The sequence below is a fragment of the Trachypithecus francoisi genome, unplaced genomic scaffold (assembly GCF_009764315.1).
Source record: "Trachypithecus francoisi isolate TF-2019V2 unplaced genomic scaffold, Tfra_2.0 Lachesis_group5, whole genome shotgun sequence".
NCBI lineage: Eukaryota > Metazoa > Chordata > Mammalia > Primates > Cercopithecidae > Trachypithecus > Trachypithecus francoisi.
The window spans coordinates 87,945,904-87,972,661 of record NW_022681470.1 but is presented as its reverse complement, the minus strand read 5'-3'; the positions used below and the strand labels follow the sequence as shown (position 1 = coordinate 87,972,661).

General features: G+C 45.2%; 1 protein-coding gene across 2 annotated transcripts; it reads left to right on the top strand.

The window, feature by feature from the left end:
* The first annotated feature begins 228 nt into the window (after positions 1-228).
* Positions 229-26,468, top strand: PCP4L1 (Purkinje cell protein 4 like 1). Of its 2 annotated transcripts, XM_033196934.1 has the most exons (4): positions 229-490; positions 2,728-2,773; positions 24,695-24,749; positions 25,356-26,468. In XM_033196934.1, the coding sequence occupies exons 1-4, from the start codon at positions 229-231 to the stop codon at positions 25,410-25,412; spliced, it is 420 nt and encodes a 139-aa protein (XP_033052825.1). In that variant the 3' UTR covers positions 25,413-26,468. The 2 variants fall into 2 exon arrangements, with proteins under 2 accessions (XP_033052825.1, XP_033052826.1); XM_033196935.1 differs by lacking the exon at positions 2,728-2,773 and having other exon boundaries at positions 233-490.
* Positions 26,469-26,758: the final 290 nt, after the last annotated feature.

Sequence of the window (26,758 nt, the reverse complement as noted above, 5' to 3'; positions counted from 1 at the left end):
TTTCTTCGTGTAGATCTTCCTTTCTCTCTTTTTTTGCTCCCCCTAGTTCATTTTCCATCCGCGCATCCCCGATGGTCTCCCCCTCCTTCCCGCTCTCTGTCTTACCCTAGTTTGGAAATGCAGCAGACCTCTAAACCTGCCAGCATTGGATGCAAGAGGCTGTCATGCTACGGTAGGAGGAGCTTCTATTGGTCGGGCTGGAGGCGGGTACCGAGCTGAGTATAAAAGATGAGGCCGGAGGCGGCGCGCGGAGAGGCTCTGACAGGACGGGTCGAAGAGGGTCGCGTGGCCGGAGCCGGGCGACGGAGAATCCCGGGTGCCAGCACCAGAGCAGCGGCTCTCCGCACTAACTCGCCTCTCCTGGTCAGCCGTAACCCCTGCCGCAGAGCCCGGCAACTCTCAGCTGTCGCCCGCGGAGCCCGGAGGGCCCCTCGCCTCACCTGTGCGTGCGGCGCCTGGCGCGCCCTGTCCAGCTGCGGAGATGAGCGAGGTGAGCGGCGCGCCCCCGGGGGTCTCGGCAGAGCTGCCGCGGGGAGGGGGCTGAGGCTTGGGATGCCAGGGAGGCGAGGGAGAGTGAGGCAGACCGTGGCCGCGAAGAACCCTCCAGGGGCGCCCCACTGCCCTCCTAGGAAAGCTCCCACCTCGGGGCGCTGGGAAACGATTGGAAGACGGGGTGCTTTCAGTCTCCCTACTGTGAACGGTGCTTTTGGGGGTAACTGGAATCGGCTGTAGAGTTGGGAAGTGGGGATGCTGAGCTCGCGTCATCCCCTTGGGATACTGCCCCCTGCATCTGTCTGGCTCCCCTTACCCCCTCACTTCGCTTCTGTCCTCTCTCTTCTAGGGATGTAAGGCACTCACATTCCTTACGTAGCATCTAACAGGAACTCCATCCCTGGCCCCCGGGGAGGGCCACTATGCCCCTTTTAGAAAGGTGGCATCCTGCCCTCCACTCATTCAGTCAGGAACGTTGGAGGGATCTTTTCCGGTATTTAGAAGCCCCTGCCAGCTCCTGGGGAAATTTCCCCTTCAAGAATAGACCTCCCTCTGCAGTGCTTGTTACCAGCTAGGTCTTCTGGCAGGCTCTGTGGTGTTCATCGTGCCCAGACCCAGTCCATTAACTGATTTACTGTTTTCAAAGAACACTGTTCATGGGGTGGGGGAGTAGGTGGTCAAAGCAGAGACGTTGGAAAGACGTCTCCTATTGTCTATTTGTAGGCACAGTCTCATCTCCAGAAACAAGGATCAGCCTTCCCAAGTGAAGTCAGTCTGGTTACTGGCATCACAAGCTTGCCCTCTGCAACCTCTTTCCTAGTACCCACATCGTTGTGTTAAATCTAACTCCCCTGCTATATGTCAGATATGTGTGTAGGTCTGCTACTTACCTGTGATGTAGCCTTAGGCAAAGTACAAAACCTTTGTTTCATTTTTTATCTGTAAAATGGGGATAATATTGGTTGTAATAGTTAAATGAGATAATATATGCCAAATACTTCAAACGGGACCTGGCACTCAATCTATATTAGCTATTATCTTACTGGTTTTTTCCTCCCCCATTAGAATATTACAGAAATTTAACAGAAGATTTCCCAAAGACATTAGATTACTGAAGGAATAGGACCCTGGAGCCTGGGTTCCAGTTTAGACAGTAAAAATGAAGATCTCTACTGACTCCTACCGAAAGTTGTCACCCAGGGAGCTAATTAGTGCCAACTGCTGTGTTGTCTTGGTTGCCATGTTCACTAATTTTATCCTGGAAAATTCAGCTAGTCTGGGGGCTGCAGATGAACCAAAGTGGTTTCCAGTCCCTCAGCTGGTTGTAACTCTGACGATGGCAGTCTTTCAGAAAGAAAAGAAAAAAACGCATCAACCTCCTCTTTCAGCTCTAATGTGGGAAGAGAGGTTTTCTTTGCCCTCTTTTCACTGAGGTCTAGGGTTCATACTACTCCTCCCACCCCGAGCATTTTTTTTTTAAATTATACTTTAAGTTCTAGGGTACATGTGCATAACATGCAGGTTTGTTACATATGTATACTTGTGCCATGTTGGTGTGCTGTACCCATCAACTCGTCAGCACCCATCAATTCATTATTTATATCATGCATTTCTAAATCTGAAAGTCGTAATCCAAGCCATCCCCTGGGAGTTTGTGATCTGAAGGCTGTGCCAACGTGAGGAATTGCGGTTAGCTTGTTTTTTCTGGGGAAAGTGCACAGTCCCTTTGTAGGACACACTACAGGGGCTGGCATTTAGGGTGGTATTTGGTGGAATGAGAAGCCTGTTTTGTGGCAAAGGAAACAATTTGGTGTTTGAGGGGAAAGTCAAGTCTGAGCCCTCCTGACTCAGCAGCTGCATTTGGTTAGCCTTCATCAGGGGCTCAGTAGAATGATGAGAGAAGGATCCACGGATGGAGACTGTCAGTGTACCCAAGTATGCCCAGCCTCCTAGGCTATCAGAGCGAACTGGTTTTAACTAGCAATTTAGTCATAGAAGCTGTCTCCTAATATGGAGCTGAGCCTGGTCTCAGGGATGAGTACTTATAAAATCCAGAAGCAGCTGTCTCTGAATCAGGTCACAAAGGGGTCTCTGCTTCTCTAGGAGCTGAGACCCAGCCTGTTTTCTTCCTCTTGTAAAAGCTATGGTAAAAGATGAAAGTGTTGCCCAGAGCTCTAGGGAGACTCCAATCTGCTTCATTTCTCTCAGCCCAGCCCCATGGGGCTCCTTTTTCAGGTGGAAGAGCCCGGCCCAGGAAAGCCCTGTGTACCTTGAATCTTACGTAAGTTTCACCTCCCCCAACTGCTTATTTTCTTGCTACAGAGAAACTGCATGAAATGAGGCGATTTGGGATGTCTTAAGAGACTCCTAATTCAACTGAAGAACAAAACCAGGGAGGAGTCTCCAGACCTAGAACAACCAACAGTGCAGGGGTTCTGGTGGGGCTGCTGGGGAGGATCTCTGACTCTGCCTTGCCTTTGTGGCTCTTTGCTGTCGCTCATTACTGCAGTAGAGCATTTCCCTGTGAGTATGTGTGTGCGCGTTCATGCACGAAGGAGCTGCAGGGACTCATCTCCAATTTGTCTGCATTCACAGCTGCAGGCAGGACTTGATTGCTGTGGATCACACTCTATCTCCTGTGGTTTAATAACTTTTCCCTAGTTTCAGTGACAGATGGGAATGGGAGATGTGTTCAATTCCTGAGGGCTCTTTCCTGTAATCCTTTTTCATACAGTGTAGCTGGCTGCTTAAAGCAGAATTGCAGGTTCTTTTGTAATCCTGTTGCATTTCTCATCTGCGAGGAGCCTAGCTGGGGGAATCCCTTGGTTCAGCAGTCATTCTGCTGAAATGGGAGTCATGGACCACTAGTGACAGTCTTCATGGTGTCTGTCCTGTGTTTTGGCTGTCAGGGACTGGGGCAAGGGACAGATCAACTAGAAATTTCATTTAGGGGACAGCTTAAACCTGATGCTCCTTCATTATCCTGCTTGCTCTCTTCTCACCTAATGAGAATGGGATATCACACTTTGGAGATCCACACTCTCTTTCCTGTGCACATGTGTCTGCATCTGCCACCTTCCTAACAAGGGAAGTTCAGTCAGAATGATACTATTCTGTTATGTCTCCTGTGAACCAGTTGTTAGGGAACCTGGTGTGGACTTGGAGGAGATCCAAGTTTATCTCTCTCATTGGTATGTTGCTTTTATTATGGTTATATTGGATATACAAAATAGAAAATCTAGTCACTTACTGCTATTGAAATGCCTTCTACCGGCTGGGCGTGATGGCTCACGGCTGTAATCCCAGCACTTTGGGAGGCCGAGGTGGGTGGATCACGAGGTCAGGAGATGGAGACCATCCTGGCTAACAAGGTGAAACCCCGTCTCTACTAAAAAAATACAAAAAATTAGCCTGACGTGGTGGTGGGCGCCTGTAGTCCCAGCTACTCGGGAGGCTGAGGCAGGAGAATGGCGTGAACCCGGGAGGCAGAGCTTGCAGTGAGCAGAGATCGCGCCACTGCACTCCAGCCTGGGCGACAGAGCGAGACTCCTTCTCAAAAAAAAAAAAAAAAAAAGAAAAGAAAAGAAAAAAAGAAAAGAAATGCCTTCTACCTCTGGAAACATCTGCTTTGGAGTGAGGAAAATGAGAACTTGCTCATCCCTTTCTTAGTCTCCCATTTATGTTGCTGGTTTTAGCTGCTTAGGCAGGAGCCTCTAACTAATAGAAGTGGATGACTGTCATCCTGTAACCTGGAAATGTGGATGATTCCTTCTCTCAACTACAGCTGTGATTTGTTAGCTCTTAGAATGTCATCTTTATAGGGTCAGGCAGCCATAAGTAATATGGCTGAAGTCTAAATACACAAACTTGATGCGTCTTTCACCTCTGCCTATGGAGGCTCCTAACTGATGGAAGTGGTGGAGATAGAGTTGCAGGCAGAGAGGATGAAGAAAGATGAATAGCTGTCTCTTCAAGGTGGTGGTTCTATGAATGCCTCCCTCTATTTTCTTTTTACTTTTCTATGTTTCTAAATTGTCTTTCACGAGTCTATTTCATCATAGAGAAAAATAAACTTAGTTCTGCAAAAAGTTCTTCAAAATAGGAAAATATATCTTTCACCAAGAAAACCTCAAACAAAATATCAAAACATTTTAGTGATGCGATTTTAGATTTGTTAAGGAACACTAAAGATCATCCGGTCCAGTATTCTCATTTTACAGGTGAGAAAACTGGGGCCCAAAACTTACCTAAGTTTACACTGTACTAGAACCAAGACTAGGGCACAGTACTTCTGACTTCTCATTCCAAAAGAACATTCCATAGGACTCTTTTAACATTTTACCTCAGTAAATACAGATTTTTTTTTTTTTTGAGTTGGAGTCTTGCACTGTTGCCAGGGCTGGCTGGAGTGCAATGGTGTGATCTTGGCTCACTGCAACCTCTGCCTCCGGGGTTCACGCGATTCTCCTGCCTAGCCTCCCAAGTAGCTGGGATTACAGGCACGCGCCACCACGTCCGGCTAATTTTTTGTATTTTTAGTAGAGATGGGGTTTCACTATGTTGGCCAGACTGGTCTCGAACTCCTGATCTCAGGTGATCGGCCCACCTCAGCCTCCCAAAGTGCTGGGATTGCAGGGGTGAGCCACCGCACCTGGCCATAGAATTATTTAATTAGCATGCAATCTCTTAATATATTTCAAGTACTTTTCTTTTCTTTTTTTTTTTTTTTGAGACGGAGTCTCGCTCTGTCACCCAAGCTGGAGTGCTGTGGCCGGATCTCAGCTCACTGCAAGCTCCGCCTCCCGGGTTCACGCCATTCTCCTGCCTCAGCCTCCCGGGTAGCTGGGACTACAGACGCTGCCACCTCGCCCGGCTAGTTTTTTGTAGTTTTTATTTATTTTATTTTATTTTATTTTTTGAGGCGGAGTCTCGCTCTGTCGCCCGTACTGGAGTGCAGTGGCCGGATCTCAGCTCACTGCAAGCTCCGCTCCCGGGTTTACGCCATTCTCCTGCCTCAGCCTCCCGAGTAGCTGGGACTACAGGCGCCCGCCACCTCGCCCAGTTAGTTTTTGTATTTTTAGTAGAGACGGGGTTTCACCATGTTAGCCAGGATGGTCTTGATCTCCTGACCTCGTGATCCGCCCGTCTCGGCCTCCCAAAGTGCTGGGATTACAGGCTTGAGCCACCACGCCCGGCCACTTTTCTTTTTTTTTTAAGACAGTGTCTCTGTCACCCACCCAGGCTGGAGTACAGTGGCACAATCATGGCTCACTGCAACTTCGAGCTCCTGGGCTTAAGCAATCTTCCCACCTCAGCATCCCTTGTAGCTGGGACCACAGGTACATGTCATCATGCCTAGTTAATTTTTTTGGTATTTTTTGTAGAGACAGGTTTCACCACGTTGCCCTTGCTGGTCTCAAACTCCTGAGCTCAAGCAATTCACCCATCTCAGCCTCCCAAAGTGCTGAAATTACAGGCATGAGCTACCATGCTTGGCCTCAATACTTTCTTTCCTTTTTTTTTTTTTATTTTGAGATGGAATCTCACTCTGTCACCCAGGTTGGAGTGCAGTGGCACCATTTTGGCTCACTGCAATCTCCACCTCCTGGCTTCAAGCAATTCTCCTGCCTCAGCTCCCGAGTAGCTGGGATTACAGGCGTGTACCACCAGGCCCGGGTAATTTTTGTATTTTTTTTTTTAGTAGAGACGAGGTTTCACTATGTTGACCAGACTAGTCTCAAACTCCTGGCCTCAAGTGATCCACCTGTCTCGACCTCCCAAAGTGCTGGGATTACAGACATGAGCCACCATGCCTAACCTCAAGTACTTTCTGTAAGAAATATAGGCTGGGTGCAGTGGCTCACGCCTGTAATCCCAGCACTTTGGGAGGCTGAGGTGGGTGGATAATGAGGTCAGGAGTTCAAGACCAGCCTGGCCAACATGGTGAAACCCCGTCTCTACTAAAACTACAAAAATTAGCCAGGTGTGGTGGCAGCCTCCTGTAATCCCAGCTACTCGGGAGGCTGAACCAGGAGAATTGCTTGAACCTGGGAGGAGGAATTTGCAGTGAGCCGAGATAGCACCACTGCACTCCAGCCTGTCACAGAGCAAGACTCCATCTAAAAAAAAAGAAATATAAGCAATGTGGCTGAGTGTGGTGGTTCACACCTGTAATCCCAGCACTTTGGGAGGCTGAGGCAGGAGGACTGTTTGAGCTCAGGAGTTTGAGGCCAGCCTGGGCAACATGGCAAAACCCCATCTCTACTAGAAATTAAAAAATTAGCTGGGCATGGTGGCGCATGCCTGTGATCCCAGTTACGTGAGAGGCTGAAGTGGGAGGATCTCTTGAGCCTGGGAGGTCAAGGCTGCAATGAGCCGTGATGGCACCACTACCCTCCAGCCTGGGCAATAGAGTGAGACCCTGTCTCTCACACACACAAAAAAGAAATATAAGCAGTGTGATCTAATAATGCTGAGCAAGAGGAGAGAGACAAGAGACCAACATTAGGTAATATTTTATCAACAGGGTACATTCTGGTAGAATACTAGCCAGGGCAGGTACTATCCATCCTTATGCAGGATGCCTAGTCACCTTAAAAGTGGGTGCAGAAAGTGGGGTGGAGTAGGTAAGCTGATAGGAGTGAAGGAAGTAGGGAGCCTGAAGGCCCTCTTTTCATGAGTTCTTAATTTCGATGTTCATCATTGATTCCCATAATTGCAGAAAAGCAGGTGTCTAAATAAAATTGGTGCACCTGATGACCAAACAGCCTCTGGATATTCAGTCCTCTTTCGTTTGGCCGTTTGACTTCCAAGTTGGGAGTTCAAAGGCTTTGGAAAGAGAATGGTGAGGCCAGATGTGATGGCTCATACCTATTATCCCAACACTTTGGAAGGCTGAGGTGGGAGGATTGCTTCAGCCCAGGAGTTTGAGACTAGCCTGGGCAACATAGCAAGACTCTGTCTTTACAAAAAATGAAAAATTAGCCAGATATGGTAGTGTGCATCTGTAGTCCCAGCTTGGGAGGCTGAGGTGGGAGGATTGCTTGAGTCCAGGAGGTCAAAGCTGCAGTTAGCCATGATCGTGCCACTGCACTCCAGCTTAGGCAACAGAGCACAGCCCTGTCTTGGGGCGGGGGGGGAAGGCCAAGAAAGTGGGGAAAGAAGAATGAGAAGAATGCATTAGGCTGGCAAGGTAAGTGATGAAATCTTACTGGGATTCAAGCATCCTGAGTGCATGATTTTCTAAATCCATACTCCAGACCTGCTGCTGAAAATGGCTTGACTCAGCTGGAATTATTTTAGTTACAAAAGTAAGCTAAATCAGAGCAGATCCAAAACCATATTTCTTTTTTTTTTTTTTTTTTTGAGACAGAGTTTCGCTCTTGTTGCCCAGGCTGGAGTGCAGTGGCATGATCTCGGCTCACTGCAACCTCACCTCCCAGGTTCAAGTGATTTTCCTGTCTCAGCCTCCCAAGTAGCTGGGATTACAGGTGCCTGACACCACTTCTGGCTAATTTTTTTTTGTATTTTTAGTAGAGATGGGGTTTTATCATGTTGGCCAGGCTGGTCTCAAACTCCTGACCTCAGGTGATCCACCTGCCTTGGCCTCCCAAAGTGCTGGGATTACAGGTGTCAGCCACCGTGCCTGGCCTCAAAACCACTTTTCTAAAAGATCTGCATCCCAGAAAGATGCCCATAAACAAGTACCCAGAAATCTAGACCTTGTCACAGTGTCCTCACTGAAGCCTGATTTCTATTTCCCTCTAGGCTTATTCCTGAAGGCATGCCCAGTACCCCACCCAGGGAAAAGGGGTGCCATTTACCATTCTGTTGTCTTTGGTGCTGCCTCCCTCCCACACAAAGCCCTCCAGCTAAGTGTTTGCTTTGTAGGCTGCAGGGGGGATTAATACGTTTATTTTGGGACGCTAACCATGGGTGGGATGCACATTGAAGATTATAGTAATAAATGATGCTTTGGCACTACTCTCTCTCCCCCATTCCCTATACCCCAGTGTGGGGTGAAGGCACAGCTCTAAGTTGTGTGCAGAGCACCACAAATAACCACTCATTAAAATGTGGCAGCCCATGCTGGGGGGAACAGGCTGGGGCTGTTGACTCACTGCTTATCATAAGCTGGCATGGCCAAGGAATTCTGCATCTGACTCCAGTTGGGGGTACTTCTATTCCAGGAAACAGGGGTGGGGTGGCTAAGAGGCGAGGATCAGACAACGCGGCTTGGGAGGCTGTTTACGTTCTAATTCTGTCTTAGGATGCATCTGAGATATAGGGTATTGGGAAATAGTCTATATATTAAGAGAGGAATGTGTGTATGTAGAACCTGGAGTAAGGATTCCTAGTTCTTTTTCTGTTTTCTTGAGGGTGACCTTGAACAAGTCTTTCTGAAGCTGTTTAAGGACTGCAGCTGGTTGCTGCACTGAAAGAATTGAAACAGTTCCAACAGTGCTGCAAAAACAGCAGTCTAGGGTCTTCTAGGGGCACTAGAGGATCCCAGAAGCCTCTATAAGGTTTTTTAGCGTTACCTTCATTTAACATTGGAGGAGACTATGTCAGAAGGGATAAAGGGTCCCAGGAGTGGAGTGGGAGGGTGCAAAGCCTCTTTGTCACCACTTGGAGGCAGACCCACTAACTCCTGTCCCCCTTCACTTCCTGCACCTCTAGCAGGGAGCTTAGGAAGCCTAGGATTTATGTTAATACAAAGGCAAGGAAAGGGATTTTTAAAGGCTAGTATTTAGGAGTTTTAGGATTCAGTCCCTTTTTAGGTTTTCTGCCTTGGACTGTAGGACAGGATTCTGAGTTTCTGTGCGTATTCATCTAAACTAAGTAATTCTGGCAGTAAGTACCAAAATGTGTTTATAATGTGTTTTTATTTACACAGCATCCAAACTATGTCATGCAAATACAGGTATAAGTAGTCTAGGTATGATGAGGTGATTCTTGTTCCTATTTGTTGCTGCTGTTAACAGCCCATGATCTCTCTTTAAAGAGCCCAGTGGGCTGAGGAATATGGGGAAATCTGAGTAGTATCCTTTCCAGGGTTCTAACTCACTGCTTGGAGCAGAAGGGACGACACTATCTTCCCTTTTCTGGTGACAATGGTTGCTGTGGCAACACTATTAAAGATGAAAGCCACAAAGGAAGGAGGAAACACAGCCCAAGAAGGGAGCAGGGAAGATTGGGCCTGGAGTTATAGGGCATCTGTTCCCCAGTAGTGGTAGCGGGAAAACAGCACCAAAGTTGCTACCGTTTTGACTGTCTAGGTGCTTGCTACCACAATACTATGTTTCGTTTTTGTTTTTGTTTTGTTTTTATTTTTTTAGACAGAGTCTGGCTCTGTCGCCCAGGCTGGAGTGGAGTGCAGTGGCGCGATATTGGCTCACCGTGACCTCTGCCTCCCAGGTTGAAGCAATTCTCCCACCTCAGCCTCCTGAGTAACTGGGATTACAGGTGATCGCCACCATGCCCGGCTAATTTTTGTATTTTTAGTAGACACAGGGTTTCACCATGTTGGCCAGGCTGGTCTCAAGCTCCTGACCTCAGGTGATCCCCCTGCCTTGGCCTCCCAAAGTGCTGGAAGTACAGGTGTGAGCCACCGCACCTGGCCAACAGTACTATCTGGTGAGGCAGGGAATAGACTTACACAATCATCTTCATGACACAAAAGTGGACGAAAGGACTCAATCAAGGAGATATAGTTTGTTTACTCCTGAGTGCTAATCTCCTTCTCCTTGTGGTGTATAACTTAAAAAAAGAGATGTCTCAGGGTTCCCAGAGGTTTAGAGCCATTCTCAGCACTTTTGGGGGCAGACATTGGGAAGACAGGGAGACTGATTTCTAGGGCTTGTTTAGAGGAAAAAAAAAAAAAGAGCATTTATGAAACTCCTACAGTAGCAGAATAAGCCTCCAGGGCCCTTCGAGCAATCCCAGGTATTCTCTTCCTCTTTCAGTTCCACTTTGAGAAGAACTACTCTGTGGCAACTCCACTCTCTGACACTAGTATTTTAACCCTGCAATAAATACTTCAGCATCTTGACCTAAACCTATTCTTATATTCAACCCCAGGGTATATTACTTTGGAATAATAACTATTTATTGCAATATGTGCTAGGTATTTTACATACATTTTCTCTGGTTCCTCTTACCCTTTTTTTTTTTTTTGGAGATGGAGTCTCACTCTTGTTGCCAGGAGTGCAATGGCATGATCTCAGCTCACTGCAACCTCTACCTCCTGGGTTCAAGCGATTCTCCTGCGTCAGCCTCCCAAATAGCTGGGATTACAGGTATGCACCAACATCCCTGGCTAATTTTGTATTTTTAGTATAGACAGGGTTTCACCATGTTGGTCAGGCTGGTCTGAAACTCCTAGCCTCAAATGAGCCACCCGCCTTGGGCTCCCAAAGTGCTGGGATTTCAGGTGTGAGCCACTGTGCCCTGCCCTTTTATGTTTCAAGATAGATATTACCTCTCTCCTGCAGATGAGAGATCAGAGCACAGCAAAGCTAAGCAATTTACCCAATGTCACACAGCTAGGAATGACAGAGCTGAGATTTGAACATATAGTCAATGCAGATCCAGGGTATGAATCCAGATCTGTCTGACTTGTGTGCCACATTGCTGCTCCCAGGAATTTGAAGCCTAACAGAATTTTATTTTATTTTTTTTCATTTATCCTCATCCTCTATGTGATGATAAGGCCTAAGCAAATTTTAATTCACATAAATATCCATTAAGTACCTACTATCACAAGACACAGGTTGTAGTTATTGTAGGCTAGACACAAACAAATGGAAAACATGGATTGTGCTTCAAAGGAAATAAAATCTAGCAGGGTGCTGAGGGTAGGGAAGGGGAGGTAAGACATATTACCTGTACTACAGGTACAGGTAATATGAAATATACTTCATGAGAGGGTCTTTCCTTCAGTCTCAGCTCCTTTTCAGGCACATATGTTAAAGTGAAGGAAAGCAGTGACCTGGCTTCTGAATCCCTTTTCTATAACTTCTGAACTGCCTACAGAATGGAGGCCCTCAACTGTCTAAAAGCAAATTTGATTTCAGGAACTTAGATGACGTTGCAAATAAAACAGAGAGCCCCCTTCATTTATTTAAAAAATACTTAATGTAAATCATGTGTAAAGGATCAAAAAGGATCAATAGGAATTAATGACACAAAAAGGAGGCAGGCATAAGAGAACCATATGCCAAGGTCCTGAGGTAGGAAGGAACATAGTATGTTCCAAAGATGAGGTCATTGAGGTAATCAGAGGCTAAGTAATGTAGAGCCTTTTAGGCCGTATTAAGGATTTGGGGCTGAGTGTGGTGGCTTACACCTGTAATCCCAGCACTTTGGGAAGCTGAGGCAGGAGTACTGCCTGAGCCCAGGAGTTTGAGACCAGCCTGGGCAACATGGCAAAAACCCATCTCTACAAAAAATACAAATATTAGCCGAGTGTAGTGGTGTGTGCCTGTGGTCCCAGCTACTCAGGAAGCTGGGGTGCGAGGATTGCTTGAGCCCAAGAGGCCAAGGCTGCAGTGAGCTGAGATTGTACCATTGCATCCCAGCCTGGGCAAGAGTAAGACCCTGTCTCAAAAAAATAGTAATAAAGGACTGGGCGCAGTGGCTTACACCTGTAATCCTAGCATTTTGGGAGGCCGAGGTGGGCAGATCACCTGAAGTCAGAAGTTCAAGACCAACCTGGCCAACATGTGAAACCCCATCTAAAAATACAAAAATTAGCCGGGCATGGTGGCACGTCCTGTAATCCCGGCTACTCGGGAGGCTGAGGCAGGAGAATTGCTTGAACTCAGGAGGCAGAGGCTGCAGTAAGCTGAGATCATGCCACTGCACTCCAGCCTGGGCAACAGAGAGAGACTCTGTCTCAAAAAATAAATAATAATAAAATAAAAATTAAAAAGAACTTCATCTTTTATCCCAAGAGCATCAGTAACCACTTGGGTTGTTACAGTTGCTCATGTCAGAGCCAACTGTGTTAGGGTGTGCAATGGTCTGAATGTTTATGTACCCCCAAAATCCATATATTGAAATCCTAACCCCCAAGGTGATGATACTAGGTGAGGCCTTTGGGAGGTGATTAGGTCATGGGGACAGAGCCCTCATAAATGGGATTAGTACCCTTATAAAAGAGACCCCAGGCTCAAAAAAAAAAAAAAAAAGAAAAAGAGAGCGACCTCAGGCTAGGTGCAGTGGCTCATGCCTGTAATTTCAGCACATTGGGAGGCTGAGGCAGGCAGATCACAAGGTCAAAAGATTGAGACCATCCTGGCCAACATGGTGAAACCCCGTCTCTACTAAAAATACAAAAAAATTAGCTGGGCGTGGTGGCATGTGCCTGTAGTCCCTGCTACTTGGGCAGCTGAGGCAGGAGAATTGCTTGAACCCAGGAGGTGGAGGTCTCAGTGAGCTGAGATCGCGCCACTGCACTCCAGTGATACGGCGAGACTCTGTCTCAAAAAAAAAAAAAAGAAGAGAGACCCCAAAGAGATCCCTCTCCTCTTCTACCATGTGAGGATATAGCAAAAGACGGCCATCTACAGATGGAAAGTGGACCTCAGCAGTCATTGAATTCAGGTTGTTTCCAGTTTTTGGCAATTACAAGTAGAGTTGCTATAAATATTAATTTACAAATGTATGTGTGAACATAAGTTTTAATTTCTCTTGGATAAATAGGAATAGGATTGGTGGGTGGTATGGTAAATGTATGCTTAAGAAATTGCCAAAGTAACTATACCATCTTGCATTCCCACCAACAACGTATGAGAGTTCCAGTTGCTCTATATCTTTGCCTCTACATGGTATCGCCACTAAACAGAAAATTTTTAATAGATATGTGGTGATATCTCATTGTGGTTTTAATTTCCATTTCCCACTTGATGATGATGTTATATATCTTTTCATGTGCTTGTCATTCATGTATCTTCTTTGGTGAAATGTCTGTTCAAATATTATATCCATTTAAAAAATCTGTGTTTTTAATTATAGAGATTTAGAAGTTCTCTCAAAACTTGTTCTGGATGCAAGCCATTTATCAGATATTTCATTTGCAAACATTTTCTTCTAGTCCGTAGTTTGTTTCTTTTATTTTCCCCCGCCCCCTGAGACAGAGTCTTGCTCTGTCTCCAGGCTGGAGTGTAGTGGCACAATCTTGGCTCATTGCAACCTCCGCCTCCAGGGTTCAAGCAATTCTCCCGCCTCAGCTTCCTGAGTAGCTGAGACTACAGGCACATGCCACCGCACCCAGCTAATTTTTGTGTTTTTAGTAGAGACTGGGTTTCATCTTGTTGACCTGGCTGGTCTCCAATGCCTGACCTTGTGATCAGCCTGCCTCAGTCTCCCAAAGTGCTGGGATGACAAGCGTGAGCCACTGTGCCTGATCTTCTTTTTTTCTTTTTTCTTTTTTGAGAGAAGCTCTCACTCTGTCACCCAGGCTGGAGTGCAGTGGCGTGATCATAGGTCACTGCAGCCTTAATCTCTGGGTTCTAGTGATTGATCCTTCTACTTTTCCTACCTTAGCCTCCCGGGTAGCTGGGACTACAGGTGCATGCCACCACACTTGGCTAACTTTTTTTTTTTTCTTTTTTTAGTAGAGACAAAGTCTATGTTGCTCAGGCTGGTCTCGAACTCTTGGCCTCAAGTGACCCGCCCTCCTCAGCTTCCCAAAATGATGGGGTTACAGGCGTGAGCCACCGTGCCCTGCCTAATTGTACATATTCATAGGGGTATATAGTGAGTGATGTTTTGATACATATAACGTGTAGTGATCACATCAGGGTAATCCCTAACCTTTTTTTTTTTTTTTAAGCAAATTTTTCTAGATCCTGATTTCTTTTTTCTTTTCTAAAGCATTTCCCTAAACTTTTAACATTGGTATTCCTGGGCTGGGCACAGTGGCTCACGCCTGTAATCCCAGCACTTTGGGAAGCCGAGGTGGGTGGATCACGAGGTCAGGAGTTCAAGACTAGCCTGGCCAACATGGTGAAACCCTGTCTCTACTAAAAATACAAAAATTAGCCAGGTGTGGTGGCAGGCACCTGTAATCCCAGCTACTCGGGAGGCTGAGGCAGGAGAATTGCTTGAACCCTGGAGGTGGAGGTTGCAGTGAGCCGAGATCGCGCCATTGCACTCCAGCCTGAGCAACAAAAGTGAAACTCTGTCTCAAAAAAAAAAAAAAGTTATTCCTCAATATTGACAATTCCTATTGTCCTAGACCTGCTTCTTTCCTCTCTAATGGTAGTTGGAAAAGAAATTCAGGTTGAGGGAGGCTTTTATTTTATTTATTTTTTTAACTGACATCCTAAGTCATATATTTATTTGGTCCTTAAAGAGAGAGGGAAGCTTTATATATAAGAGAGTAAAGGGAACTGATTGTCAAGATTCCTGAGGAGGAGAAGGGTGATGGGATCTAGAGCTCAGATGGAAGGACAAGACATCATCTGGCAAATGCTCTGAGAAGAGGTGGATAGGCAAATGTGTGGTGTTTCTCTTTCCTGGAAGTGGAAGGAAATGAAAAGGGTAGGTACTCCTGGGGAAAGTATTAGGGAAAGGGAGAAGGTTACTATGTCATGTTCCTCTCTGCAATCTCAAAGCCTAAAGAAAAAAAGACCCTTAAGCCAACAATACTCTCCTTCTTTTCCTTCTTCCCCATGGGAAGGGAGAATCTGCAACTTTGAGCTGCAGAGGAAACAAAAGAGTACTCATGGGGAACTGGCAGCATCACCAAGATGATGGAATGGAACATTGATACACATCAGGCTCAGAAGCAAGGAGAAAAGAAATATAGGAAAGTAGGTAAGGAAAGCAACTGAAACCTTCTGGGGAAAATAAATTAAGGAAAAGAATGAGTTGATGGACCTCACAGTTGCTAATTAGTGTTTGGTATCTATTGAGAAATGAGAAACATTTAATCCTGGCTGGGAAGGGTGTGGGTGCCTCACACCTGTAATTCCAGCACTTTAGGAGGCCAAGGCTGGAGTATTGTTTGAGTGAGAACCTGTTTCAAACAACAACAACAACAAAACCCCCAGAAATCCCATTCAGTCCTGTGTGGGCAGTGAGGCTGAACTGAACCAAGCTCCAAGCTCACTAGAAACTTGGACTAACAGGCTTGAATGACAGTGAGGGAGGCATTTGAAATAGAAGCCAGTAGAATGATCCTTCATATGGAATTCTCAGACTCTGAAGGACTGGGTTCTGGCTCTGTGAGTAAAGAACACATATGTAAACTGTGGCTGTCCTCCGGGAGTCAGTCTTGTGTGTCAGGAGGCCCACTGAGCAAACATTAAGATGAAAACCAGAATCAGAGTGATTAGATCAATTAACAGAGCAGAAATGTGAGTGACACGCATGGTCTGGGATCAGGTTGTCAAATATTAATAACATGTAAAATTGCCCCATAATGGCAGGCACGACTGGACCCTGTTCCCCAAGTTCCCTTTGGAGTATATGTGAAGATAGCATTGTATATGCATGCACATACATGCTCATACTTTTGATTGGAGGTTGAGAGATAGCATAGGATAGTGATCAAGAGCATGGATTCTAGAGCCAGACTGCCCAGGTTCAAATCCTAGCTTTGTGGCTTGTTTGTTCTATGGCTTTGGGCAAGATAACCTCTCGACTTCAGTTTCCGTCTCTGTGAAATAGAAATAATAATTATACCTATTTTATAGGGCTGTTATAATCATTCAATGTGTTAGTGTTTATAAAGTGCTTAGAAAAGTAGCTGGCACATAGTGTATTATATATGATTGTTCATAAAGTAAAGTGAAGTGACATTCTGAAATCCTTGATTTCTTCCAGTTCCCCCAGTTGGGTCCTATAAGGAGAAGGAAGGATTTGCTCAATCATTTCTTTGTTATTTCTGGTCGGAAAAGCTCAGTATCGAAAGGAGTAGAAGGCTAGGCACTCCAGCCTGGGTGACAAGAGCAAAACTCCGTCTCAAAAAAAAAAAAAAGGAGTAGAAGAGCACCTGAGAAGTTTGTCATCCATACCTGGCTAGAATGAGGAGCTGAGAAATGCTCACCTGTTACAGCTCTTGCAGTTTGGCCTCACTCCTCTGGAGGTATGAGTTTTTGTGAGAAACACTAGAGTACGTGGTCTCTGGTTCACTCAGAGTGGACCTCCATGCCTCCTTTGTTTATGTGAAGTATGGTTAGTCTGATGGCTTGCAGATGCATATACCAGAGGACCTTAATTCATCTAAAATTGCTGCATTTCTGGAAGATAAACAGGAGGGTTGAGGCAGAGATCAGGAACTAATAAAGGACTGAGCACCACATAGAGGGTGGGAGCAGACAACTTGTGATCTAACTGCCCCAACCCCTAACCTCAGCAAATCATAAACAACTAGATCCAGAAGAATGTCTAGAGTGGCTATTTTGAGAACTGGCTAGAGAGAAAGAGAGAAGAGGGTCAGGAGGTAAAAGCTCCTGCAGCCCTTTCAGTGGAAGATAAAAGGGAAATTTCAAGGGGCATTGTGAGTAATAGGAGTTTTCTTCTCCTTACAGCATCCTTTTCTGGTTTCCCAAGTGGAGACCCCCACTTTTAGATTATTATCTCTCATAAATGTAACCTAAATGGAGCTAGAAACTCCGGGGGTGGGGGGACCAGATGGCAGCTGAGCCACTGCTCCATTCCAGAGCCAGAGATATCAGGAGAGACTTGGGAGGGAAGCAGCTGGCAGGGCAGAGGGAAGGTGGCAGCCTGTGTGGTTTAGTCCTGACACACATTCCTGCTTATTCTCAAGGTCTGCTGATACGAGAAGGAATGTAGAGGAAACAGCCACCTAAGGGAAGATATTTAGAATCAGTCCAGATTTTCCTTTAAAGAGGAGGGGTTGGGGTGAGAGAAAAGATCTGATAGATTAAGAGAATAGGCTTAGAGTCAGACAGAGGGATAATGGCTAAATCATGGATCAGAGTCCGAGATTTACTGGGAAAAGAGAGCATAGGATTTGAAGTCAGAGATCATGAGACTATAGAACTTGCTTCTTAACCTATGACCCTCTTGTCTGGACAGTTGCTGTTATCCTATTAACTGCATACTCCATCTAGGTCATACTTTTTTTTTGAGACAGAGTCTTGCTCTGTCACCCAGGCTGGAGTGTAGTGGTGTGATCTCAGCTCATTGCAACCTCCACCTCCCTGGTTCAAGCAATTCTCCTGCCCCAGCCTCCCCGGTAGCTGGAATTACATTTGCCTACCATCACGCCCAGCTAATTTTGTGTTTTTAGTAGAGATGGGGTTTCGCCATGTTGGCCATACTGGTCTCAAACTCCTGACCTCAAAGGATCTGCCTGCTTTGGCCTCCCAAAGTGCTGGGATTACAGGCGTGAGCCATTGCGCCCGGCCAGGTCATACTTTTATAGTGTGGACAAACCTCTTGTGATGACAATATTCCTGTGGAAGGTGTCACCTCAGTAACTATTGGGACATTTTATCGACTATGTGCAAAATTAAGAATAGAAAAACATTTGACCACAGGGGGATTATGGGGAGAGAAAGAGTAACAACTGGGCCAGTCTCCTAAGTCTCAGAACAGTCCTTCCTGTCATAGAATGTTTCTTTTGGTCAAAGGGGAACAAGTAGGAATTCCATAGGGTTTCAGGAACACCTTTATGTATGTTCTTCCAGATTTTAAAATGAAAATGTATATGGGCCTGGCACGGTGGCTTGTGCGTGTAATCCCAGCTCTTTGAGAGATTGAGGCAGGAGGATTGCTTGAGTTCAGGAGTTTGAAACCAGTCTGGGAAGCATAGCAAGACCCAGTCTCTACAAAACAATACAAAAATTACCCAGCTGTAATGGTGTGCCTGTAGTCCCAGCTACCTGCAAGGCTGAGGTGGGAGGATCCCTGGAGCCTGGGAGATGAAGGCTGCAGTGAGACATGATTGTGCCGCTGCACTCCAGCCTGGGTGACAAAGCAAGACTAATCTCTTAAAAAAAAAGGAAAATCTGTGTGTATATATATTTTATTTATATATACACACACATATGTGTCTTACACAAAATTTGGACCATAACTGAGTTTGAAAAACTTGCCCATGTCAAATATAATATTGCATTAGCATTTTAAATAATTTTTTTCTAAATTATTATTTTCTTTCCCCGTAATGTTTTATTGGAACCATTTATCAGAATTGAAAGAATAGTTCAAGCCAGGTGCAGTGGCATTGAACCTATTATCTCAGCTATTTAGGAGGCTGAGGAGGAAGAATTGCTTGAGCCCACCAATTTGAGACCAGCCTGGGCAGCACAGTGAGACCCCATCTTGAACAAACAAATAATTAGAGCTAATAAATGATTTCAGCAAAGTTGTTGGATACAAGATCAATATATAAAAATCAATGGTGTCTCTAAACACTATCAATGAAAACTCCAAAAAAGGAAATTAGGCCGGGCGCGGTGGCTCAAGCCTGTAATCCCAGCACTTTGGGAGGCCGAGACGGGCGGATCACGAGGTCAGGAGATCGAGACCGTCCTGGCTAATACGGTGAAACCCTGTCTCTACTTAAAAATACAAAAAACTAGCCGGGCGACGAGGCGGGCGCCTGTAGTCCCAGCTACTCGGGAGGCTGAGGCAGGAGAATGGCGTAAACCCAGGAGGCGGAGCTTGCAGTGAGCTGAGATCCGGCCACTGCACTCCAGCCTGGGTGGCAGAGCAAGACTCCGTCTCAAAAAAAAAAAAAAAAAAAAAAAAGGAAATTAAAGCAATTCCTTAAGGAAAGAAAAAATAGTTCAATACATATCCATATGTCTTCCACTTAGATTCAGTAATTGTTAACATATTAGCATATTTGTGTCAGCATGTGACAATATTTGGTCTTATGGAGACAGTACAGCCTGTTGGCTAGGAGTATGGAGTCGGTCTACCTGCGCTCCAAAGCCAGATTCACTGTTTTCTATTGTGTGATTTGACTTGGGCAAGTTCCTCAACATCTTTCTAAGCCTGTTTTCCTCAACTATAAGATAGGGTGCCATCTTAGAGATTTCAGAGGATTAAATGGGATAATGTTTGATATATAATAAACAATAAATATTATTTGGGTCCTTATCTCCTCTAAAATCACTTAGCCTGGAGGATAGGAACAGTATCTGGATTGGGTTCACCTTAAATTCATGGCCATTAACTCCCAGTGTGCCCTTTGTGCTATCTGGTAATCCTGCTACATCTTCAGGGTCTAGTTGTGTTGCCTAGGCTGGTCTTAGATCCCTGGGCTTAAGTGATCCTCCTGCCTCATCCTATATCTCACCAGCTCACTCACTCTCCTTCTTAGATAATCCTTTCACTCATTCTCCTCTTCCCTCAAACATTTAATACTTCCTGTGCCTTCTTCACTCTCAGCTGACAACTGTCTTTTGTGTTTCATTAAGACAATGGAAACAATCAGAAGAAAACTTTTATACATTTCTACATCTGCCACCTTTCCTGTTTCTATGCCTGCATTCCTATATTGTAGATAAACTGTATGTATTCCTATCGAAGGGCAACCCCTCCACTTATGCCTCAGATCTATTTCCTCTTGCCTATTTAAGACATCACTCTGGTAATTATCCCCTCTCCTGTATCATCAGTTTTTTTTCTTCCTTACTAAATCACTTCCATCAGCATTTAAAATCCCCCATCTTACCAAGCCTTCTCATAACTCAACATTCATCTCCAACTAACTTCCAATTCCTCTGCTACCCTTTAGAGAAAGGATTTTTTTTTTTTTTTTTTTTTGAGACGGAGTCTCGCTCTGTCGCCCAGGCTGGAGTGCAGTGGCCAGATCTCAGCTCACTGCAAGCTCCACCTCCCGGGTTTACACCATTCTCCTGCCTCAGCCTCCCGAGTAGCTGGGACTACAGGCACCCACCACCTCGCCCGGCTAGTTTTTTGTATTTTTTTTAGTAGAGACGGGGTTTCACTGTGTTAGCCAGGATGGTCTCGATCTCCTGACCTCGTGATCCACCCGTCTCAGCCTCCCAAAGTGCTGGGATTACAGGCTTGAGCCACCGTGCCCGGCCTAGAGAAAGGATCTTTGATAGAGCTCTCTGTACTGAAAAATATACAGGCAGGTCCAATTTATTTTTACTATGAAACTTGTCTCAAGTGTTAACACTTCCTATTATCTCCATCACTACCACCCCCTGGGCCCCATCATCTTGCTTGTACCACTGTGAGACCCTCTTAATTGTTTTCCCTGGTTTCTCTCTTGCCCCTCTATTTTCTTTCTTTCTTTCTCTCTCTCTCTCTCTTTCTCTCTGTTTCTCTGTTTCTCTCTTTCTTTTTTTTTTGAGATGGAGTCTCACTCTGTCGCCCAGGCTGGAGTGCAGTGGCTCGGTCTCCACTCACTGCAAGCTCCGCCTCCTGGGTTCACACCATTCTCCTGCCTCAGCCTCCCGAGTAGCTGGCAATACGGGCACCCGCCACCACACCTGGCTAATTTTTTGTATTTTTAGTAGAGACGGGGTTTCACCGTGTTAACCAGGATGGTCTCCATCTCCTGATCTCATGATCCACCTGCCTTGGCCTCCCAAAGTGCTGGGATTACAGGCATGAGCCACCGCGCCGGCCTATTTCTTTCTTTTTATAGAGATGGGGTCTCGCTGTGTTGCCTGGACTGGTCATGAACTCCTGGGCTCAAGTGATCCTCCCATCTCAGCCTCCCAAAGTGCTAGGATTATAGGCATGAGCCACTACACCCAGCCAGTAGTCTTTTTTTCTACCCATCTGTCAGAATTATCCTTTAAAAACATGACAGACCATGTTTTCCTCTGCCCCAAAACCTATAATGTCTTTTCATCAGCTCAGAAAAAAATTTAAATTCTTTGTCTTGTTCCAAAGACACATATTCTGGCCATCTACCTAACCTCATTTCTTATATTTTCTCCCTTACATAGCTCCAGCCATGATGATCTCTCTTTCTTTTTCCTCTTCCCCTTCCCATTCCCTCACTCTTGTGGCTTAGGCTGGAGTGCAGTGGGGCAATCTCAGCTCACCACAACCTCCACTTTCCAGGCTCAAGTGATCCTTCCATCTCAGCCTCCTGAGTAGCTGGCACCACAAGTGCATGCCACCAAACTTGGTTAATTTCTATAGTTTTAATAGAGATTGGGTTTCACTATGTTGCCCAGGCTGGTCTTGAACTCCTGGACTCAAGCAATCCACCCATCTTGGCCTCCCAAAGTGCTGAGATTACAGGCATGAGCCACTGCATCTGGCCCGTGATGATTTTTTTACTCTTCCTTGAACATAACAGGCACAAACTTGCTTCAGGGACCTTCTACTTGATCTTTCATCTGCCCACAGGATCTTTTCCCACACATTCACATAGCTTGTTCTTACATTGTCATTAAAGCCTCTACTCAAATGTCAGTCTTCAGAGAGACTTCCCTAGACTACTCTGCTTTATTTTCTTTCATGGCATTTGTCACTAACTGATGTATTTGTTGAATAAGTGCAGGGACTTTCTTTTGCTCACTGCTGTATGCCCAAAGCCTATAACAATACTTGCCATGTGATTAGGCACTGACATATTTGTTGAATGAATCTTTTGCTTCTTTTATACCTCTTTAGTTTATAGAACAGTGCTGAACACAAGTAAGTGCTTGATAAGTATTTATTGAAGTGAGATGGAAACAGCATAATCTACAGAACATAAATTGGATTCTATCAGTTTCTTAAAGCAAAACGCTTACCTCTGGCAGTCATTCAACAAAGGTTTGCATCTGTAAAAGAGGGGATGATAATAAATACTCCACTAAGCTGTTTCAAGAATTAGATGAGAAAACATTTATGAAAGCACCCAGTTTTTGTATTTTGTTAAATATAAAGTACTTAAAATTGTGAAGTGAATAAACAGACTCCAAAGGTACCAAGTGCAAGAGTGACTCTGTCTCCAGATGAACCATACCTTGAGACTGATGAATGTCCAGATGAAGTAGCCTTATTAATATAATTTTGAGGAAGGGGAATTACTATTTTTTTAGAGAGCTAGGGTCTTGCTTTGTCTTGCCAGGCTGGCCTTGAACTCCTAGGCTCAAGGGATCCTCCCAAATAGCTGAGACCACAGGTTTATGACATTATACCTGGCCTTACTATTACGTTTAACTCTCCATCTGAGCAGGGAAACTGGAAAAAAGCATACATATCAGCTGATTAGTCTCACTTCAAATTCATGACCTCCTGCCTTATGAGGGGCCTTAACGTCTCTAGCAATCCTATCACTGTTCCTTAGTCCATTTACTGTCCTACTTGCCTAGGTGAGTATTTCTCCCTTCCTTTCTTTAATACCTCTTCCTTCCTCCTCTTGGATGATGACCTTGTTACATATTTGACTTCAAAAAAACAGAAGCAATTAGGTCTCCCTCCAAATGTTCCCTCTGCTTTCGCCTGGGCCTGTAAACTCTGCCTTCCCTCCAGTTCCTGTGGGTATCCTAGTCTAGCTCTTATTTAAGGCCAGCCCTCTATTGATGCACTAGATCTCACCGCCTCTCTCCTATTCCAGTAATGATCCTCTTTCTCTCCTACAGTTTTTCCTTGTCTACTGGATCATTTCCATAAGAACACAAGCATTCTGTAATTTCTGTCATTTTAAATAAAATCTTCTTGTGACCTCATATCTGCCAGAAGTTATACACCCATCCCCATTTTTGGAATTCCTTCTATATTTGCTGCTGCAATTCCTCTCTTCCTTTTCCCTCTTGAGCCCATTACAATCATTCCCTCCCCTTTCTCCCCTCCTTCATGGAAAATTCTCTTATAAGTGTCACCAGTGATCTCCCCATAGCAAAACTCAAATGGTCAATCCTGTTCTCATCTTACTTGACTTACCTGCAGAATAAGACACAGTCATTCTCTATTCCCTGAAATATTTTCTTCACATGGCTTCCACATTACTATAATCTCTTGGCTTTTCTCCTATCTGGCTTCTTCTCCATCCTGTTGATTTTTCTTAATTTCTACAATTCTAATCACTGGGATACCTCAGGATTTTATCCTCTTCTCTATGTGAACTCACTTTCTTGGCGATCTCATTCAGTCTTGCAGCTTTAAATGCTATCCATATATCAATAGCTCCCTAATTTATATCTGTAGTCCAGGTCCTTCTCTTTAACTCATCTTGAATATTCAACTGGTAATAAAAGCATCTTCTCTTGGACAATTAATAGCCATCTCAAATTTGTTAAAAAATAAGCTCCTTATTCTCCCCCTAAAACCTCCTCTCCCTGTTTTCTACATCTCAGGAAATGGCAGCTGTATTTTTTTCAGATCATCAGGCCAAAAAAATTTGGAATCGTCCTTGGTCCATCTCTTTCTCACAATGCTGTTTTTCAAGTCAACAAACCATATTGGTCATAGCTGGAAAATATACCCAGAATCCAACCATTTACCATCTTCATCGCCACCATGTTGAATCAAGCTACCATCGTCTCTTGCTTGGTTTTCTGCGATAACCTCTTAACAGATTTTTCTGCCTCCTTTCTCATTTCCCTTTTATGCAAATCAGAGGTCTCCAGTGACTTCTCATCTCACTTGTAGTAACAGTCAAACTCCTTAAAAAGGCTTCTAAAGCCCTACATAATCTGCTTCCACCCCCAGTTAACTCTGTTCTCATCCCCATTAATCTTTCCTCTTTCCTCTCTCCATTCCAACTACACTGGTCTGCTATTCCTCAAACAGGCTAGTCACACTTCCAACCCAGAGCCCTTGAAAACTCCTGCCAGATATCTATGAGCCTTACTTCCTCAGCTCCTTCAGCTCTTTGGTCAAATGCTAGTTTTCGGAGAGGCTTTTCCTGACTACTTTATCTAAAACTGTATTCCTCCATTTCCACCCCAATACTTACTACCACCTTTCTCTGCCTTTTCTCCATAGCACTTATCATCACACTAGTCATTTTATGTGCTTTATTTATTTGTCTCTATATACACTGGGATGTAAGCTCCATGAGGGCAGAATTTCTTTGTCTGTTTTGTCCTCTACACTTTCTAGCATCAATAAATCTTTGTTGAATTTTGATAACTTTTCCTCTGGTCTCTGATCTCAAGACTCGCTTCTTCAAAAGACTAAGGAAATGCACCTGGTGATAGGAGGGCTTGAGAGTGTGTAAGAGATCTGTGGTGATGGCGCCTTCAAATTACTTCCATGAATATCTAATATTCTGATATTCTAATATTTTTTCCAGCTTAATACCAAAACATCCCCAGCAACCAACCAGGCAGCTGGCCCAGAGGAAAAAGGTGAGTGGGGTTGGGCTAGGCAGTTTGTAGAGCAGGTGACTACAGAGACATGAAGACAAGTAGAGTGAGTCTGGAATTTCCTGAAGTCAGACATGAAAGGAATAATAATGTGGATAAGTGACACAAAGGACTAGGTTAGAACTATAGTACTATATCTATAGGCTTCCTTCTCTTTTTCGTAGGAAGTAAACCTATCAGTATTTACTCCTTGATTTTAGAAACTGGGTCTGGAGTGTTGGGGGAGAGAGGTACAAGATAAGAAGAAACTCATCAAAAGTCCCAGCATTATCCCCATCAGAAATTGAGGGAAAGCTGAGGAAAGTGAGTGTGCATTGGAACTTGAATTTATGAGTAAGTGATGAAAGAAGACATTTGTTGTTTGGTCCAAGAGTAGCAGAGCTCCCCTAAGTAACTATAGCTAATTCCCAGCCTTAGTACCTTGACTCAGACTTCTAGGGGAATTATCAGGCATTCATAAGCCTAGCAAAAATTGGGGGACCCCAGAGTCTGGCACAAGGTGGACCTTACCCACTGTATTGGGGACCTGGAGAAAGGGTCTGGAGCAGGTCAGATTAACTCATTAATGAGTCTCCCAACTATCTGCAGGAAAAGCTGGCAATGTCAAGAAGGCGGAGGAGGAGGAGGAGATTGACATTGATCTGACAGCACCAGAAACAGAGAAGGCTGCTCTTGCTATTCAGGGCAAGTTCCGGCGATTTCAGAAAAGGAAAAAGGATTCCAGCTCTTGAATGGCCAGACTTGCCCTTCACCTTCACCCTGGTCCCTTCTCTCCCCTTCTCCACACCCATGTATCTTTACCCCTTGTCCCTCTAGCCTTTCCTTGAGGCAAGTTCAACTCTTATATATTCTTGTATCTGGCCCCCTCAAGCCATCACAGAAGTAGAGGCACAAGAGAGGCGGAGAAGATGAAGACTTCAATCAGCAGTCACTTGTCTAAGGGTGGAACAATTTCTTCTTGGGATAAGGTTTTTTGATCAGTAGCTATGCCTGCCCTGTAGGGTTGAACAAGAGGCTTTGAGGCTGAGAGGTCTCCCCAAAGAACAATGTGGGAAGGAGGTGAAGGCCTTCAGAGTAGGGTGCCTGAGAGTGGGACATATGCACTGTTCTGCTAGTTACGGTATTCACACTTTAGGTCACATTTTTTTTCCCCTTCAGATCCTTCTGCACCAACTCCAACTTCCCCTCCCAGGATCTAAGCCACAGTGGGGACTGGAGCCTCCCTTTCCCCCTAGGCAGACCTAAATCAATCAGTTTATCACAATAGTGCATGCTGAGTAGATTAGTTCCAAGGAAGGGAGACTGGAATGGTGGTGTCAAGGAAAAGGCTCCCTCATCATCTAGTCTAGGACCATAACGGGCAGAAGCAGACGAGGTTCCAGGGTCACAGGCAGGGGAATGAGAAGTAGGGCACATATAGGGAGGAAAGAAAAGTGAAGAAGGGGGAAATCTCTGAAGCCACACATTACTGCTGGGAAAACTGTACTACATGAAGGATTATTGGGGCTTTGCTAACCTGCTCACCTCTTACCCCCCAAGTCTAGCCATCCCCAGAGGCCATACAAACCAAGTGGCTCCTGTAGTTCCCATTTGCCCCACTATGGAGTCAGAGTAAAAGTGGAATAGCCACTCCATGTGATTTTAGCATGTTTAATAATTTTAACAATAAACCACCCCACAAATGGGGTCATTTAACCTCTACTAATGTTTTTTCTTGGGAGGAACTCAGTGATTATAAGCCTGAGCTGGCCTCAGGGAGTGGGGTGGAGGAGCAACTGCGTTGATTGCCTGGTGGCACAAGAAACTAACACTGCCTGAGCAATTTTCAGACTGAAGCCAACCCTCCCTTTCCCCACCCTTACGGACCTTGCCTTCACCTTGATTTGCCACCCCATTGTCTCTGTGCTGCTGTCACCGCCCCCAGGGTGCACCTGCCAGAGTGCTCATTTTCCCTTTCTCCTTCCAGCTGAGAGCGTGCTGGGTACACATCT

Excerpts from the sequence above, each read along its gene's own strand:
- PCP4L1 (XM_033196934.1), top strand. The coding sequence starts at position 229 with ATGAGGCCGGAGGCGGCGCGCGGAGAGGCTCTGACAGGACGGGTCGAA. Across the intron at positions 491-2,727 it reads CAGCTGCGGAGATGAGCGAG|GTGGAAGAGCCCGGCCCAGG; the intron begins GTGAGCGGCGCG and ends CTCCTTTTTCAG. Across the intron at positions 2,774-24,694 it reads CTGTGTACCTTGAATCTTAC|CTTAATACCAAAACATCCCC; the intron begins GTAAGTTTCACC and ends TATTTTTTCCAG.